General features: G+C 37.4%; 1 protein-coding gene across 1 annotated transcript in view; it reads left to right on the top strand.

Moving 5' to 3' along the window:
- The first annotated feature begins 1,540 nt into the window (after positions 1 to 1,540).
- Positions 1,541 to 20,280, top strand: part of ntf3 (neurotrophin 3) — a 30,557-nt gene continuing 11,817 nt past the window's right edge. Inside the window, exon 1 of the mRNA XM_088347178.1 lies at positions 1,541 to 1,683. Coding sequence (XP_088203304.1) covers positions 1,666 to 1,683 — 18 coding nt within the window. The 5' untranslated portion in view covers positions 1,541 to 1,665. The remainder of the gene's footprint in view (positions 1,684 to 20,280) is intronic.

The raw sequence follows: 20,280 nt of genomic DNA, 5'->3' as shown, positions 1-20,280 counted from the left end.
CCCGGTATACGACATCAGCAACAGATAATTTTGTGTGTCCTAAAAACTTGGCGAAGTTTGTATGTTCACTTTTGAATCACTTTATGATAAAAACACACTAAAGAACAGAACAATCGAATAGGGTGAGTGTTAGGTGTGGGCGGAGCTAGGCAACACAGCTTGTGACCCATTCTCTCACACGTGCCCAGTGCAAGGAATATATCCGTAAACTTTTCGTTTTCAGTTTTTTGGGGACTTATTTAAAAAAGGACTCTGTTTGCACCTTGTTTAGAAACATTATTAACCCCCCCAAAAAATAAGGTCAAAATGAGCCTCAATGCTCTCAAGTAACTCTGGGAGGGAGAGACATTTAAAGTGGTATATTTGTTGATGTGGGACACAGGCTGTGGCATTATTACTATTTCATAAATGTTGAAAAATCATCTAACATCATAAAGAGAAATAAAAAGTGCTAAAAAATCAGCTTTTGTCTGGAAAGTGGATTTGGCGGTTGTGTTGAATTTTGTCGCAAAATATATGGTATGGCTCTCCCAAAAAAAATCTAAATATTTTGCTATTACGGCTCTTTGGGTCAAAAGGGTTCCCGATCCCTGATTTAGAATATGTCATTTTATTATTTTAATGTTTTTACTGGGGATATGCTAATTACCATAGGTTTCTATCCCCCGCAATATACAGTAAGTCAAGTCAAGTCACATTTATTGATATTGCCCTTAATCACAAAAATGTCTCAAAGGACTGCACAGGATTACAATTAAACAATTACCTGATCTTAAACCAACATGCGGGCAAAGAACATTTTTTCTTTGCAATTCCCACCTCAGAACGGATTAAGATTGGATCCTGGGGTTCTACTGTTATTCATTCTGAAAAGGGGTATATATTTACATTCGTGTTAACAAGCAAATTCCAAATCTGGAAAGTGAGAAAAGATTTCAGTCATGCGTTATGAAAATTTTATCATCTCATCTCCAAATCTACCTGAGGACTTCTGACTCACCTCGGGCCACCAAGGCAAGAATATACCGTTCTGTGGAACAGTGACATTCCTACACAATAAACCTTCGGTCTTTGGCGATTGCGATCGTCGCTCGTTCCAAAAGATACTTCTGCAAAACTTTTGGCGAGGACGCCAAGTGAAACTCTATCTTTGTCACACTCTGTTGTATGGAACACAAGAGGGAAACGTCTGCAGTAGTGACAGAAACATGCAAGACCCCAAGAAGATTTGTCGCCATAGTCAGTCATTTTTCTAAATGGTTTGTAATCGTTCCTTTCTAACACAACCAGATGATTTTGACTCGCCCCACAATATATCAGCTTCAGAGAAATGCCCCTCCGAATCCAAAGTCCTCCTCCAGGTCCTTAGCTACGTTCATTTGCAGCGACATGCACCGAGAGCCATCTGTCCTGCCTCAGAGAGTGTGTGTATAGATTATGTTGGAAGGGGGTGAGAACGGGGGGGGGGGGGGGGGGGGTGCAGGCGAGAGAGCAAGCATTACGCACACCCTGATCCTCTCCTTCCTTCCAAAACCCGTGTGGCTGTGGTGCTGTGCAGACATGCTGCAGCCCTCTCTGGAGAGATAGAAGTTTTTGGCGAAGTATTCTGTCCAAGGATCAAATCACCTTCATGTCGACTCTGTTGGATACGAACCGGCCGATGCTATGGTTACCTTTATTACGGTAGGAAGATTAATTTAACAAAACATGACAATTGGAAGAGACAATAATAATAATAATACTAATGATTAAAAGAAGAATGATTTTGAAAAACTTTTGAATGAACTGAACTTGGCACCAAAGGCAAGTTTGAAATACTTTGAAGGGCCGGAAGATAAATATTTACTTTCTGTGCAGCGTGATGTATTTAAAAGCTTGTTTCTGCCAACACAAAGCCACATTGCACAAATGAGACTATGCAGGGAGGAGAGATTTTGCATGCCTTTGTGCAGGTAGAGGGTTGGGTTTCTTTAAGTTGCGCATAAATATTGGGAGAGTCCCCTGGAGCTGTTTGGGAAGGCGTGTGGACGTGTTCAAGGGAGTGGAATGAGCTGATGTTGTTGAGCTTGGATTTCTTTGGGATGGAATATGAAGACTAATCAAAGTTGTTGGCATACCTAATACAAACACGACATGCTATCGAATGCCTAGAAGTATATGTTGAATTTTAGGTTCAGAGAATGTCAATCGAAAACAGATTTGAAGAGTAAAATCATGTGTGTATATTTATTTTTTCTGTGCAGTGATGTCAATCAATAACTGATTTGAACTAGAAGACCGTTTCTTAATATGAAAGAACCCTTTAACCAGACATAATGGATCCATACCTCTAGCATGATTCGTACAAAATTGTCTTTAACTGAGAGATCTTAAGGTGATGGTGTATTTACAGGATTGGCAAGTTCATTAATAATATTTCTTGGAATTGGGCTACACCAAACTATTATTACTGAGTCGAACTGAATCTTGCGGTCATCTCTTTCCAATCTAAGTTTTTGTCAACCATTTTGCACCATTGACAAGTATTAGTCTACTTATCTATAACTATCATAAATAAAAACAAAAACAATATTAGCTGTAGTTAACAGTCTATTTGTACCCTAGAGATAAAATCAATTCCTATGTATCATGTTTTGTCTAGATTTGGACTGTATATTTTAGTCCAATTGATGTGAAGTTGTCCTGCATAAAGACACATTTATTCGTCCACTAAATTACAGTCCATATTATATACGAAATTTAGTCATTGCTTATCCAATCAGTTATTAAGTCAAAGTTGAAAGCCGAACATTTGATCCCAGACTTGATTCCCCAACAGATTTCTGTTGCTGTCATTTTACTTGAGCTTGTGTCTGTAAGTGAGTCGGATGTTGAACAGCTGTTGCAGAGGCTGATTGGATGCCCTATCGCCACTACAGCATGGATTCAAAGCAGGGTTAGCAATTAGGACATAAAGGAGGAGACAAGACATGAGCCAGTGCTCTGTCTACTTTACAGGCCCATAAAATGGCAATTTAAAACACCCCAAGAGCAAGTTACGACCACAGATCTTGGGCAGTTGTGGTACAGTGGGGCACAGCTGCAACATTTGAGTTTCGTAAACCCTCCAAAAGACAAAAACTACAAGAACATCATGTGGCAATAAAAACGATGGAGTTTAATCACGTTAAGTTTCAGGGGTAACTTTTAGCATCACTTCTGTCTATTTATCGTGAGGCGATTTACTTTTGAGAGAAAAGCACACTCTTCCCAAGGGTCTTGCTTGGATCAATTTCAATTGTAAATTGCAACCCCTTAGACTGGGAAAGAATCATTTTCAAATAGATTTTTGCATTGTTTTATTTTTTATTTTGGAGAACAGCAAAAAGCAACTCTGAAGCCCCATGCGGCTCTTTTGCGCTCCCTAGTTGCTCCCTGACGCTTTTTTGGAAATGCATATTATGGGAAATTAAATGATTTCTCTAGGATGAAAATGATAGCACAAACATTCTTAACATTTTCCAATTTTATAACGCTTTTGACTCTTTTGCAGCTCCAAACAATGTGGTTCTTTCAATATTTTGGGTGCCAGCCCCTGTTGTATTTCAATTTTACAACATATATTTTGGACTTTTAAGAAAATTAAGTCTTTACATTTGGATTAATTCTATCCTGTCACAATTTTTGTCCATATGAAGTTCTAGCATGGTAAGTTTCAGGTTAATTCAAACTAAAAAAATCATGTAAAAAACAAGACCACACACACAGAAAGAACACCTAATTGTGAAAAAACAGCTCTGAGATCAATTACTGATCAGAAGATATAATTCCGGAAAAACAATAGAAACAGAAATAACGGGCAGATGGATGATGTTGTATTAGACGTCACACTTGGCTGCCACAGTGCCAGCCAGGGTACTGATCTGAAACAAATAAGAAAGTTTATTTTTTTTTATTCTGCATTGCTAAAAATTAAGGGATTAAAAACAGAAAATGAAATCTTTAATGTGTATACCTTCCTTTTTATTTTGTTTGAATCTATTATTGAAAGAGATTAGTCGGTTTCTTCCATTTTAGCAAGCCGTTGGCTTTGGAAATGCTTAGCTTTTGCATAATGTTTATAAACGGCACATGTTTATGGTTTGTACATGCAAAGAAGACATGGATTATTTGGTGAAGCTTACACTAAATCTCAGGAAGAAAAATACAAGTGAGCTTTTTCGTTGCAAAAAAAAAAAAAAAAGGCCGTTATCTCAATTCGATTGGATTGGACATCCAGGAAAAGCAGATAAGGTTCAAGATGTCCCAAGGTGAGGTTGATTGTTGTGCACTTCACTCAGATGACTCTTTTGACCTTCTAATCTGCTTCTTCATCTGGAATCATTTACTTTATTTACCTCACTTTCACTGTACTTGAATTTACGAACTTCATTTCTCTTTTTGATGACCCCAGCTCCCAACATTCCCATTCATCCATCTTGCTTTCAACATTAAAAGGTGGACTCTAAGTTAAATAATTATGAGTTCCCCATCCATCCCTGTCCAAGGTGGCTGAGTGTATTGGACCGGTTGACTTTAGTTCATAGGTAAAATAAACCATGGACATAAAGCCTGGATGGTAACTAGTGTATTAAAGTGTGTGAACTAACAGGTTACCAGCATAGTGCTGATGACATACGATGCCAGCAGGTGATCTGTTGTGACATAAGCCTGGTTAGCAGTGACTTTGATATATGAGCTGACAGATGTTTTATGGCCGGTGGTTACAACTTGCTGCCCAGTGTGTCAACCGCACATGCACACAGCCACGCTCACACCTAATCCTTGCTTGTCCTGCTATTTGGTTTTAACCCAACCTTAAAATAAAACTAATCCTAACTTTAATCTCTGCATCGAAGCTAAATATTGAAACCTAAATTAAAAGGGATCCTTGGAGAACATGGGGCCAATTCTACTCTCAAAAAAACAAAAAAAAAAAAAAAACAGACCACCATATTCCTCACCAGTTCTTTTTTTTAGTGTCTGGCAACATACTCTAACAATAGTTGGGGCAAAAATAAGTTTTGGTCAAAAATGATTTGACCATTGTCCTATGTTGTTTGTGGAAACAACACACACACACACACACACACAAAAACCCATTGTGTAAGATTTTAATGTTTGGTAAATAAATATTCTGCATTTTAAAAAAAAATATTTAAGAGAAAACACATCACAATTGGGACATTTTATTTGAAAGGAAGTGTGCGTAATTTAAGGTGTCCTTAAAATGTACAACATGTGTTAACAAGTATGGGTTAACAAACCCCCAACTGAATTCAAAGATCTTAAGTGCTTTTTCACTGATTTTAACATACTTTTAAAAACATTAGGTAGGAGAAAAGAGGGAAGTCAAAACGACTTTATGCTTGTCACCACATTTCTTGTTAGTGTAGCGTAAAAAAAGGTGAAGTTTGGAAAAGGCCTTTTTCAAATACAGTCCAATCCCAAACCGAAACCCCAACATAGATGGGAAACAAGAGTTTGTCCAAGCACGTCTAAGTAATGTACGTTCTTACATGCACAAGATAAAGAGCTTGACCGAGGCTTGATAATGACACGGGGCTGGATAATGACACAAGCCAGAAGATGACATTCTGGGTCATTTTGTTTATAATAACCTAAATGATTGGGTTGTTTGTGTCGAACCACCCAGAAAAATGAGTTCACTCGAAGTATTTGGTTAGTCCAAATTTTGACCCAAGTATATTGAAAAGACCAGGTCTGGTTCAAAAGTCAAGGAGATTAGCTCAATATTAGTCCATGATTTTCCCTCTTTTGACGCTTATCTGGATGCTGCTACAGTGTGTGGTGTGATCAAACTGACCATGACAACTTCAAAGGTCGTTTCAATATCTTGAAAGTGAAATATCTCTCTAAAAATATTGTTTTCTCATTGCGTGTGGTTTGCTCTTAAGGCAAACAGGCACTGAGCCAATTGCCGCGGCAATCAAGGCAAAAAGAAGTCAGAAAATCCAAAAAGCCGTGGCAAAACAATGTCGATGCTTGTGCCGTGTTTACTTCTTTGAAGAAAACATCTTTTTTCAAGGAACTTTTTTTCTGTTAAAGACCCGGCAGACCATATTTTTACTCTGAAAACAAGTTTAATCTTAAGAGATTTTGTGTATCATGCATCAGGTCAATTGGTGTTCAAAGCTTTTCAGACAACTTGAACCAGGAAATCCTAACACACAATACAATATGGAAAACATTCATTGGGGCAGTACCATGCATTTGCCATTTATAGATTTCATCAAGACGTGATTTGGGTTTTTCAATCCCAAAACTATTTAAAAAAAAAATCACCGGACGAGCTCTTACCTCCATCTCATATGTCCCTCAAAACAAGGACAAATAGGCTCAGAGACCTAAACAAGCACACAAACCCGTGAAAACATATTTTGCCTCTCACTTGGGGTTATTTCTCTTTTTTGTTTATTGCTGCCAAATGTTATTGCATAAAAGTGTAAAAATGTATACCTTGTAAATTATTTTGTTGTTGTTGTTGCTGCTATATCTTATTGCACATTTTTTCATTGGACTATTGTAACAAGGCACTATTCATTTCCATTCACAAACCTTCAACTAGTACCATTCCCTTCGGGGATGAACAAAGTATCTATCTATCTATCTATCTATCTATCTATCTATCTATCTATCTATCTATCTATCTATCTATCTATCTATCTATCTATCTATCTATCTATCTATCTATCTATCTATCTATCTATCTATCTATCTATCTATCTATCTATCTATCTATCTATCTATCTATCTATCTATCTATCTATCTATCTATCTATCTATCTATCTATCTATCTATCTATCTATCTATCTATCTATCTATCTATCTATCTATCTATCTATCTATCTATCTATCTATCTATCTATCTATCTATCTATCTATCTATCTATCTATCTATCTATCTATCTATCTATCTATCTATCTATCTATCTATCTATCTATCTATCTATCTATCTATCTATCTATCTATCTATCTATCTATCTATCTATCTATCTATCTATCTATCTATCTATCTATCTATCTATCTATCTATCTATCTATCTATCTATCTATCTATCTATCTATCTATCTATCTATCTATCTATAAATAACTTAGGCCAGTCTCTAAGCACTGCATTGTCAATAATGTTCTGCCTTTTATGCTGATAGTCTTTTATCTTTTTTTTCTCTCTCTCTAAAGTATTTTGCCCAGTGTCCCTGAAGTGCCATGTCTAATCTCATTGCTCACTATATTTAACAACATTGATATCAATGACAATAAAGACAATTCAAGATTTGAAATGTTGTTTCAGCCTGAGAGCAACTAAAATGTTCACGAATACCGTTACTTTAACAATATATTAGATTTCACCCAATACTCAATAATACACCAAAAGTCCCTGGAGTGTCATGCTAAGTAGAAAACCGCAATTTTGTTCAAGTGCTATTTACCTAGTTTGGAACAAGCCTGTTCCTAATTTGTATTGATCTGAACAAAGCCAAACAAGGCAATTGAAATGAAGAAGAATTATAGTTAGATTTGAAAGACATAAAGAGAAAAATAAGACAAAACAGATTGTCCAAATAAAAAATGAAATATATTTACAAAGTAGTACTCGGAGACTGTCTAAGTTTGTAGGTGTAATATATATATAGTTGTTTACAGTTAGACATGGAACTTATAGCTATTCACTTATCTCATATCTGGCCGAATAACAAAACATAAAAACAAGGATCTGCTGTCTACTGCAATTGGTGGTATAATTTCTTGAAATTGGTTCATGGATGGCCTCCGCTTTAATTAAATTAATTTATTTCACTAAAAACAATTAAATAAGTAAATAATTCTATGCAGACATACACCGTGACGTCTATCAGTCCACTATGTCCCCTTTTCCCTAAGTGGAAAAACAATTTGAAAGACATTCTCGTGCGGTCCCAGTAGAGAGTAGGATTAGAAGTCTTGGGCAGACATGTGCAACTAATATTTTTTTGTTGTACAGCTTGGGTTCTGTAAAGGATGCATTAAATCAAAATCTCATTCACTTCCGTTCTGTTTTGTGTCAGCGAACATGGAGTTCCCACTGGGCAGCTACATGTGGTTTTGGCTTTGTATCAGAGGGAGTGTTGAAATGCTCCAATCTTACTGTACATGCTGAAACTGTTTCATTCTGTTGTAGTTTCCTACTGAGTGCTGCTGGAGGGCAAAGCCATTGAATAGATATATTAGGAGTGGGTGATATGGCAAAAATATCATTTCACACTTTTGGGAAAATAAAATTACTTTACTGATTTAATTAAGAACAATAGGACTATTTAGCACAGTTCTGATCATTTACCGTTCATGTTTAACTAAAAGCCAGGAATGGTCGAATTGACATAATTATTCAAGGTAAAGAAAGTAAAGAACATTGACCAAATAGTAATTGGAGATCACAGCTCTGACCGATGAGTAGAAGTCTAAAAACTACATAAATTAAAAGGTTTATTTTGAATAAATCGATAAAATGTTATTTCATTAAATACAAGAACTTTGCAATACACAACAGAAATTTCAGTACTTTAAGTAGAAGTAGAATAATCTTATTAATAAACTCCAGGATAATCATGGAATAAAGACTTTAAAGAATGATAAATGATAAGATAACTAGATGAAATATTTCCAAGGTAGTGCTTGGAGACACGCCCAAGATATAAGTCCATATAAATAATAGCACCTACCAGAGGACAGCAGGTTAAAGAAATGGTGGCCCGGGATAAGAAGAGTCCTTTCTAATGTTGTTTTAAATGCTTAATATCTTCCTGTGATTTAAAACTATTCTTATAATGTGCGTATTTAATGGCTAATATCTATTAGTATCTCACAAAACATCCCGGGAAGAACAGCGCCAACTTGAATCATGCAGTTTTGAAACGGAAACTTGCCTGTTATCTTTTTTTGTCAACAAGTTATGTGCGCACATTAGGGCATGGGCTTCTACCAACTCTTTTGATAATCATCTAAGTGCTACAATGGTGAATTTAATGATTATTACGACTTCTTTTCATCTTTTAATTTCATTGTTTTTTCCCTGTTGAGTAAACTAAATAAATTGTAACTATTCCAGTAGATTAGTGCCTCAGGACTTTTTGGAAGGGCAGGCTGTGGCATTAATGACTATTTTTTATCATGGTGTTGTTTGATGATTGAGACAACCTCAGGAAAGATATTTGGATCATCCAAAAAAGAGGATTTAAAAAAAATAAATAAAACCGATGCAATCAGAAAATAATCTTTTGAAAAAATTGTAACGAGTGACTAGTTTAATTGAGTCTGGAATTCATTGAGGCCTTGAGGTGGCCAAGCAGCCCAAGATGACCCCACTACTTATTGTGTTTGAACGTTTTGAATGATCATTCAAACTTCTGTTCTTAAATGTGTTACAACTGTTGCAACAATTGCTCCAATTTATTACACTTTTGTTCAAACGCCCTGCTTTTGCTGATGATTTTATGGGGAGTATTTTGGGCTTTTGGAGGGTTCATTTGAAATCTCTAAAGGTTCTTTACATAATAAATCACTTCATTTTGTATGACAGCTACTGTTTCAATGTGATGAATTATGAGTCAACAAAACTATTAGTACTTAATTAGCTAACAAAAACTTCACAATCACAGTTGATAGATGATTTTAATTTATAATTCTCATTATTGTCATTAATAACAATATAGTAAACACTGTTTACAACAATGTTAGACATGGCACGACAGAATAAACATGTAACAAAGACTTAAAAGAGAAACGTGAGACAAAAATGATGTTAGGATAAAAAGGCAAAACTATCTACAAGGTCACGCAATGACATTTAGCAGCAAAATATCTGCAAAGTAAGTAATAAATAAAATAAGGTACTTTTCTGCACATAGGCAATATATATATATATATATATATATATATATATATATACTGTAAATTCCGGACTATAGGGCACACCTGACTATAAGCCGCACCCGTCATTTTTTGAGCGTTTTGACACTTTTGTTCTTATACAGATCATGTATAAGCCGCGGGCGCCCACAGTAAAACTTTTGACACAGTCACAAGTTTGACCCAGGTCACACTGTAAGTTTTTTTAAGGGTTATTGATCTATCTTCTTTATTCATTATCCATTATCTGCTATCGGTCAGTTCATAATACGCTACAAAGCCTAGGAGCCGGGACTCTTACTCTCAGCCAAAAGGCCAAGCTAAGGTCCTAGCCTTAAAGCCTTGCTGCGATCATTGCGAATGCACCGTTCCCGGAGGTACTGCAATACCGGGGCGATGCGTGGAGTGGACAGTACACCGAGAGAGTTTTCAAAGCTTTAATAATAATAATATAGCTTTCATCCCAAACCGTGCCTTTGAAAGGTACCAACACGCTAGTAGGATCACGCTCGCAATGTATCAAACATACCTGTGAAAACAATGCACCCCGTAAATATGAAATTCACGATAGATCATCTTGAACTTCCTTCTTACAACTATCGCCATCATCGACATCTTTCTCAGTATCATCCTCAATATTGGAATGTACCTTGACTTCACTTAAAATATGCCAAAACCTGAGATTGCAGTCTTTCCTGGCGCATGTGTTCAACTAGTCTTAACCTTACCTTTTAAATTCCTGCGCTGCTGGTGGTCATTAGAAAAATTCCATAAATTAGCCGCTCCACTGAATAAGCCGCAGTGCTGAACATTTGAGAAAAAAGTAGCGGCTTATAATCCGGAATTTACAGTATATATATATATATATAAATATATATATATATATATATATATATATATATATATATATATATATATATATATTGCCCTGCGATTGGCTGGCAACCAGTTCAGGGTGTCCCCTGCCCACTGCCCAGAGATGGCTGGGATGGGCTCCAGCCCCCCCCGCGACCCTACTGAGGATAAGCGGTACGGCTGATGAGATGAGATGATATATATATATATATATATATATATATATATATATATATATATATATATATATATATATATATATATATATGGGCAGCACGGCGGCGCAGTGGTTAGCGCGTGTGCGGCACAGTTCTGAGGTCGTGGGAACCTCCTGAGTGGGTTCAAATCCAGCTCCTGGCCTTACTGTGCGGAGTTTGTATGTTCTCCCCGTGCTTGCGTGGGTTTCCTCCGGGCACTCCGGTTTCCTCCCACATTCCAAAAACATGCATTTCAGGTGAATTGGCCGGTCCAAATTGTCCCTAGGTGTGAATGAGCGAGTGAGTTGTCTGTCCCCGTGTGCCCTGCGATTGGCTGGCAACCATTCCAGGGTGTCCCCTGCCCATTGCCCGATGATTGCTGGGATGGGCTCCAGCACCCCCACGACCCTACTGAGGATAAGCGGTGCAGCTGATGAGATGAGATGAGATATATATATATATATATATATATATATATATATATATATATATATATATATATATATATATATATATATATATATATATATATATATATATATATATATATATATATATATATATATATACATATACATATACATATAAACATATATTTATCACTGATAGATGTCATAGCAGCCAATGATTCTGGGCTGTGTTTATGACTCTCTGTCAGGGTGTTTCTGTCTGCTGGGAGCTGGTTTATTTGATTTATTTTGCTTTATTAAAACTTTCGTTTTCTTGTATAGCAATTATATATAATTATTTATATAATCTTTATCGATTACATATATTTAAAGAAAAAAAATAAATCAAAATTGTTTTCATCCTTAAACAAATAGTCAAAAGTACCTCTTCCAGTGAATGGAATCGTCTGTTGTATCAATAAAACAGCCCCAGTATAAATATTTCAGTTACAGTACAGATGAGACCAAATATTGAAAAAAAAAATGTATAAGAAAATTCCAAGAACATTAACTTTGTTACCAACCCTCGCAACATATGCTATTCTTTACATGGCAGTTTAAAATATTTTTAATTAAAGTTTGTATTTAGTAGGCACTTAAAATGAAGAGAGAAGACAACAATGAACTTTGAACTTGCAAGGAGAACAGATGACTGAACCCAAAAAACCTCAAGATGCAAATTCCAAACTTTTCCAGACAAGCAATTTTTTTCGTCAAATATCCTAATTTACAAAAAGCAGATCAGCCCTAAGGGGCATAGAAATCACAGAACAGCAACATGATTGGAGAATTGTGACAATGATGTCAATGGCGCATAATAGTCAATATAATGAACAACAGTGCGACATAAGAGTCAAAATAAATAACAACCTTTTGCATCCTCAGCAAACTTCTTTGCAGGTGTCCAATAGTAAAAACAGGATAATTACAAATCTAGACAATCGTTAATGGATTATGTTATCCTTTAGCCCCTTTTTGTGTCACTGAAACAAATAAAATATAAGCAGCTTTAATCATCTGTAAAACAGAATAACACACATTAAATCAGTGCTTCTCAATTATTTTCTGTATCGACCCCGTCTGAGGAAGAAAGGACCCCACACAAGATCGATCTTTTTTTTAGTGATCACATAAAATTGGTGAGGACAAAACAAAGATTGCTCTATATTGATGGTAACACGTCATCTCCATCTATGCCAAATCTACCCCTTTTATGCAGATTCTTAAAGAAGTAAAACTCAAGCGTCTTATCAGTATTAATGGGTTATAATGTCTTTAAGTGACTAATCTATTTGGCTTTGTGCTGTCTGCTTTCAACATTTTTCTCTTAGCAAGCACCCTGATTGTTGCCCAGCTATCTCCAAGGTCACAGTGAAGTGCTACGGGATGAGACTTTTGTTCTGAGAATGTTAAAAAAAGTTCCCTGAAGTCTTACGCGCCTGTGCCACAATTGCACCCACCCAGGAGGTCCCATTCCACTATGTGAGAACAAACATATAAAATGATAATACTGAACATAAAGAAAATACATTTGAAATACTGGTCTTTACAATGACAATACTTTGATGCACTATAAAAACACTACCAATACACAAAGGACAGAAAAAGGAAGGTCAAAGCAAGTGTAGAGACATTCAGGTCTATTCTGGTGTTGGTGATTCCATTAGGCTTGACGCTGGATTAACTTGCCCTGATCTCCGAGGATAATTTGGTTATAATGCTGAATCAACTGCGCTCTCTGTTTTATACACACAACTTGCTTGACGTCCAACAATCACTTACTGTGAGAGCAGACAGGTCTATTAGCTCAATGAGATTGGGCAAACCGTTTATCAAGCTGAGAGTCATAAAACTAGGACGTAGGAGGCGGATTAGAATAAGGGTATTTTGTTTTGTTCTGTTATGTGTTATCCGCTCTTGGCATAATGAAAACCATCTTACAGTAGCGCGAGAAGCCAGAGGACACATTCCTTGCTCTGCAAAGCAATAAATAACGTGTCACTTGCACAAAGAATCAAAAATTCACTTAACTCTAGTGGTGCAGATTCGTTATCCGAGTTGGGACCATGGTGTACCGAAAATTGTAACCACTATTTTATTGCTATTTTCATTGAAGATGCCTCACAAGACAGCCTACTAGCGGCGTACTTGATTGTTATCTCAATACAATGACTTCTAGTAGGGGATTTGCGTCTGATAGTTCTAACAAAAAGATCTTGATAATGCCCGCTAAATATCAAGGGAACGAGATGAAGGACTGCACAGACTTTTTCCAAGACACGGCCAGTTCCCTGTCAGGGTAATTGTCGTTGCTGATCATTTTTAACATGTTCATATCTATCAGTTCTTACTATAAAAGGTGAGGTGCGTAGTTTGAACAGTTTAAAATGAAATATTTTCTCTATTGAGTAAAACTTCCCATCTGAGTTCAAAGACCCTTCATATACTGTAATTCTACATACAGTGGCTTGCAAAACTATTTGGCCCCCTTGAACTATGTGACCTTTTGCCACATTTCAGACTTCATACATAAAGATATAAAACTGTAACTTATTATGAAGCATCAACGATAATGGGACAGAATCATGAAGTGGAACACACTTTATTGGATATTTTAAAAAAAATGTAACAAATAAAAAACGAAAAAGTGGGTGTGCAAAATTATTCAGCCCCATTAAGTTAATACTTTGTAGTGCCACCTTCTGCTGCGATTACAGCTGCAAGTCGCTCGGGGTATGTCTCTATCAGTTTTGCATATCGAGAAACTGATATTTTTGCCCATTCCTCCTTGCAAAACAGCTCAAGCTCAGTGAGGTTGGATGGAAAGCGTTTGTGAACAGCAGTTTTCAGTTCTTTCCACAGATTCTCAATTGGATATTTTCTTGCCACTTTTCCATAAAGGCCAGATTTGTGCAGTATAGGACTGACTGTTGTCCTATGGACAGATTCTCCCACCTCGGCTGTAGACCTCTGCACTTCATCCAGAGTGATCATGGGCCTCTTGGCTGCATTTCTGATCAGTTTTCTCCTCGTATGAGCTAAAAGTTTAGGGGAACGGCCCAATCTTGGTAGCTTTGCAGTGGTCTGATACTCCTTCCAATTAAATATTTTTGCTTGCATAGTGCTCCTTGGGATGTTTAAAGCTTGGGAAATCTCTTTGTTTCTAAATTGAGCTTTAAACTTCTCCAGAACGGTGTCTCAGACGAGCCTGGTGTGTTCCTCCTTCTTCATGATGCTCTCTGCGCTTTAAACAGACCTCTGAGACTATCACAGTGCAGGTGCATTCATACGGAGACTTGATTACACACAGGTGGATTCCATGTATCACCGTTAGTCATTTAGATCAACATTGAATCATTCAGAGATCCTCACTCAACTCACTTTATATCTTGATGTTTGAAGTCTGAAATGTGGCAAAAGGTCACAAAGTTCAAGGGGGGGGGCAAATAGTTTCGCAAGCCACTGTATATAGTTTTTCATACCCATTGACACACAGGTGATATTCCCCTGATATGCCAATTCATTTTCTATTACCAGATGTTTCACCAAGGTCAATGCCCGTTCTCTGAAGAAGAATAAAAAATAAATATGAATAAAGTTAGCAAACGCAGATAGCCACAAACACCAGCATCCATCATCTGAATACTCGTAAAGGGGATTATTCTCACAAATCATGCTAGGTAAATAATAATCAAAAATGGTGTGCGGCACTACAGGGCAGCATCCCTTCCCATCCCCCCACCCAACCAACTCCCCAAAGTACCGTTAGCAACCGGGCTCGCCAATCCCATCCCAAGCAGCAGCACCCACCAAAGAACCAGCCCCGGAGCAATGCCACGAGGACGAGCAGCCACTCCTGAACCCGGCCATGCGGCACCAGCCAGCCCGCCCCATCTCCCCATTCTGTCCACCCCCCCAGCCAGCCACCACATCACCGCGCCCCCACATGCCCCTAGAACAGCCAAATGAAAACTGTCAAAGCCGTTTCTGTAGCTTGAATTGCTTTAGAAGAGAAAGACTGCTCTTTTGCTTGTACTTTTAAGAATTTATGTTTCATGTGACGACGCTAAAGCAATACACTGTTAGAATTAGAAAACACAGAAATTCAGCACTACAAAACCCATCTTTTTTCTGAAAATAACTACAAACATTAATAACAAAAATACAAATAGATCAACTATGCTCACCGATACAGTAAATGGTTTAATATGGTTTTATATATTATATATCTTATGTTTAACCCTCATTATCAACATGTTTAAATCATTATTGTGTTTAGGCACACGTTTCTTTGATATTTTGGATAGTTTCAAATGCAAAGGAATTAGATACCATTACTTTGTATGGTAATTGTTCTTTCGTTACACGAACGATTCAGTGTTCAAACAGATCCCGAACATATCATGATCAAGTACCAAGATATTATTGTACTACTACAATTTATTTTTCTCCTTTTGCTGCAGTGCCCACTTTTTTCCTATAGGTAGCGCCCTCAAACCAGGTTAAACACTTGGGTACACCATCTGCTCCCTGATGCATGCTTTGTCTTATCACATGCGCAATCGGAGCACATTTGTGTAAGCATCGAACCCATTGTACATTTTGAGTTTTTCAAAGTATGTCATCTAATTAAATGATATCGGTTTTGTCACACAACACTGCCCGTCAATGCCGAAGTCCGGCTCATGTCTGAAGAATGTAAAAATTGTACACTCATTTTTCTCAAGTCAGCTGTTGCTAGCACAAACAAACTCAGACGTCCCCTTTCCATGACAGAGGTGAGCGAACGCATACCTGCTAATAACTAGCAAACTAGCATTCTGCAGCACCCCTAAAAACTAGTTTTGTCTTGACATAAAGGCAAGTCCATGACTCACCTGCCTGCCTTAAGGCACTTAAAAGTTCATTAAGGTTCCTTAATATGGTCAAAAATCTGCCCTTCCCTTTTTGACTAGACTTGACAGCCTTTTAGCTTAAAAAAAACCTTAAAACAATTCAGTCTGAAAAACTTAATTGTCTGAGTAAGTCATTATCCACAGTGGACTATTGCTGAGAGCTGAGCCCTAGAGAGTCTTCTTGCTGTTCTTTTCGTCCAAAAACAACAAAACTCATGGGGCCACAATCCATTATCAGCGGTCAACTGTTGCTGAGAGCAAAGGCTGGTGGAGTGCTTTCTTTTTATCTGTTCGGTCCTCTGAAGCATGCCAGTGTGGCACACCTTACATAAATAAACTGCACTGTTTAGGCCCCGATACATTGTAGACTATTTCTGAGAGCAGGAGCTGAGAGAGCAAATTTATGTCATGCATGGTGGGTCTTTTCTATTCTTCGGCCTGAATTGAGCTGTACTCGTTTGGCCTCAATACATTATCGCTTGTCGACTTTGAAGGGGCTAATTGGAGTTTTCCATATGATGAATAAAGTGAACACACGCAACTCACATGCAAAAAAAACACCAGTGGTATGTTGAAGTTGTCTTGTGACAATGGAAGGGGTCATTTAAACGAGACATAAAGATTAGCCTGTTTTATATAACATAAAAACAGACATTGAAAAATATTATTTTGTCGTATTCAATTTTTTTTTTGCCATAGCTTCACTTTCAGGTCTTTTTTTAGTTTTGAATATTTATTTTGATGATCCTTTTTCCCCCTTTTTTTCCTCTTTTCAAATCTTTTTCCCCCAGATCTTTTTCAGTTTACAGTCTTTTTCTAGCTTCCAAACATTTTTTTGTGGATACAAACCATTTTTTAAACTTATTTTTTCTTTTCTGAAATTTAATTTTTTACTCCCACCCTTTTTTCTTAAAATTCTTGATCATTTTTAAAATCTGAATTCTTATCCTATCTCTTTGAGAAAATTCTAATTTTTCTTTCACTTTCAGACTTTTTTCAGTTTTGAATCTCACTTTTCAAACTCAAAACTTTCTTTTTACTTTCAGATCATTTTTGGGAGTTTCAGATCGTATTTTCTCAGATTCAAACATTTTTTTAACGTCTCATCTCATCTCATTAGGCGTACCGCTTATCCTCAGTAGGGTCGCGGGGGGCTGGGGCCCATCCCAGCAATCATCGGGCAGTGGGCAGGGGACACCCTGAACTGGTTGCCAGCCAATCGCAGGGCACACAGGGACAGAACACTCGCTCGCTCATTCACACCTAGGGACAATTTGGACCGGCCAATTCACCTGAAATGCATGTCTTTGGAATGTGGGAGGAAACCGGAGTGCCCGGAGGAAACCCACCCAAGCACGGGGAGAACATACAAACTCCGCACAGAAAGTCTGTAGCTGGATTTGAACCCACGACAGGTTCCCATGACATGAACTGTGCCGCACAAGCGCTAACCACTGCGCCGCCGTGCCTTTATTTTTAGTTTCATATCAATTTTTTTCTTGAAGATCCCAAATTTTGTTACTTTTTATAGTTTTGGACCAAATCATAATTATTAAAAATATATTTATTTTTTTCACTTTCAGACCTCTTTGTTTTATTTAAAATCTTATTTATCATATCCCCAATTTCTTTCGGATCTTTATGTTTTTCCATTTCAAATCGTCTTGGTTTCAGATTAAAAACATTTGTTTTTTTTGCCTGATTCCCAACTTTTTTTTAACCTTTAGATCTTTTTTGTTTTTTCCAAACTTTTTTCCCACTTTATAGTATCACTTGTTACCTTTCTTGTGTTTAGCGTTAAGCTTTGATAAAATTTTGTTCAATATATATTTGTGGAGAAAGCTTGTGGTTGTTTTGAACATACACCCTCTATTTAACTTGGTTTCAGTTTGAAGTAGAAGTGGCAATATTAAGAAGAAGTCGAGAACCCCATATTAAATCGTTTATAAGCATTTGTCAAGACACATCTTTGTGATGAAGTCTTGCTTTCATACAGCGTCTCTAATACTTATTTATGGCCCCATAAATCTAACATAGTAAGTATAACATGATTGAGGAAATTGTCGTCTTGTTTGGATGGATCACTTTGTTATTAAATCATGAACATTGATGACTTCTTAGCGTAAAATCGAGTGTTTATCGTCTGAGGAAAGATATTTACTTGACTGTTACTGATTATGATGATGAAAAAAGACGTTAAATAATCGCTTCTTCCTACAACTTCTGTCAAATAATTTATATAATATATAGACGTTAACTGGTCTTGGGGGCCCCCTCGTGGTCGCGGGGCCCTAAGCAGCCGCTTGTGCCTTGGACGGGATTTGACCCTAAGTGACTAAAATGTGCAAAAAACAAGCTAAAAACAGTATTTTTACCTCCAAAATATGTTTTGCAGAGCATGAGGTGAGGGAGGGGTTCAATACGTGTGAAAATAACGATCGAACCTTCAAATTTTAACTACAGGGACATTTTACACAGAATCTCGACAAGCGGGCGACAAATACCAGCAAATCCTGTCCAATCTCATAATGCAGTAAACTTAGCAAAAGAGGGAAGAACTACCGTACTTACGGAGTTTATGATGATAAACAAAAGAGTTTAAGCGGAAAGTCTAAGACATGCTCTGGCACTCATATTAAGACTTCCGCCCGACAGAATAATGCACACGTCTAAAGGGATAGCGGTGATATCACCAAGTTGTGTTTTAAAGGCACAACATGTTTAAGAGCAGGGAAATCTTCGCAGTTAGCGAAAAAAATTGTATGTTAAATATGAGTACGATTTTTTTCTGAATACGACTGTGTTGAAATATGAAATAATAAACTAAGAAAATTGTAATCTTGTTTGAGTGGATCACTTTGTTGTAAAAACAGCAACATTGATGACTTCTTTGCATAAAATTGAGTGTTTGTTTTCTGAATAAAAGAGATTTACTTGACTGTTACTGATTATGATGTTGACAAGATTGTAAATAATCGCTTCTCCCTACGACTTTTGTCCTAGAACAAAACGAAACACTCTCGGCTACAGTGTTATGAGATGAAAATTATTATGGAAATAAAGAGAGGCTTGTGGCCTGACTATATTTTTTCAAGTTCCGTGAGTTGGTGTTGAACTTTGCCACAAATCTTCCGGAGAACCCATTCCAAATTCATTTTTATTTTATTTTTTAAAGATGAGCATTCTATGCTTTTATTTATAAGAGTACAGTCAAAAGTTCCACTTGGAATGGCGGTTTCTTTAGTCCTCATGTCACCTCTTTCTTTCATTCTCTCCCAGATTCTCTTTAATTCTTTCTCTCGCCCCTTTTAATTATCTCTCTTGTTTTCTCTTTATTACCTTATTCTCTTGCTTCCATATTCTCTCTTTTTCTCACTAGTTATGCCCACCTTGTCACAGACCAGAACGGACACAGGACTCAATTGCATACGTTTCTCAGTTTTTTTTATTGAAAAGAGAGTGAGACTAAAGCTTGCTTGCTTGATCCGAGGACTGACGGAAAACGGGAGCGAGCGAGGTGGGGGTGACACTTCCGTGTCGGACTAAGACAGGCGGAAATGGTAAGTCGTTTGGCCGGTGCTGGAGATCAGAGGCGATGTCAAGTTCGTAATCGGGGTCGTAGGCAGGAGGCAGGCAGGTAACAAAGCAGAACGGGTCAGGTAACAGAGGCAGACAGAACAGGCGTAGTTAGGTCCAGAAACGTGTCAAAAACGGAGATCAGGCAGGAGAAAGGTTTTAACAGGAACAGAGTCGGACGGAAACGCTCACTGAGTTGGGGCCGTTCGTGAGCGCTGAGTGTAAAGCGTCGGTTGTCCGGCGAGGAATGAATGGTGGAAATGGTTACATCCTCGCGTCCTTCTTGCTCCTTAGACTTCGCACGCTACACACATCTACCTGCATGGCAACCACGCTTCTGTTTTCTGTCTTTACGGGGCCGTTGTCGTCGTTTATTAT

The sequence above is a fragment of the Urocampus carinirostris genome, chromosome 11 (genome assembly GCF_059441175.1).
Source record: "Urocampus carinirostris isolate Australia breed hairy pipefish chromosome 11, RoL_Ucar_1.0, whole genome shotgun sequence".
Lineage (NCBI taxonomy): Eukaryota > Metazoa > Chordata > Actinopteri > Syngnathiformes > Syngnathidae > Urocampus > Urocampus carinirostris.
The sequence above is the reverse complement of the archived record's forward strand: the minus strand, read 5'-3'. Positions and strand labels throughout refer to the sequence as shown.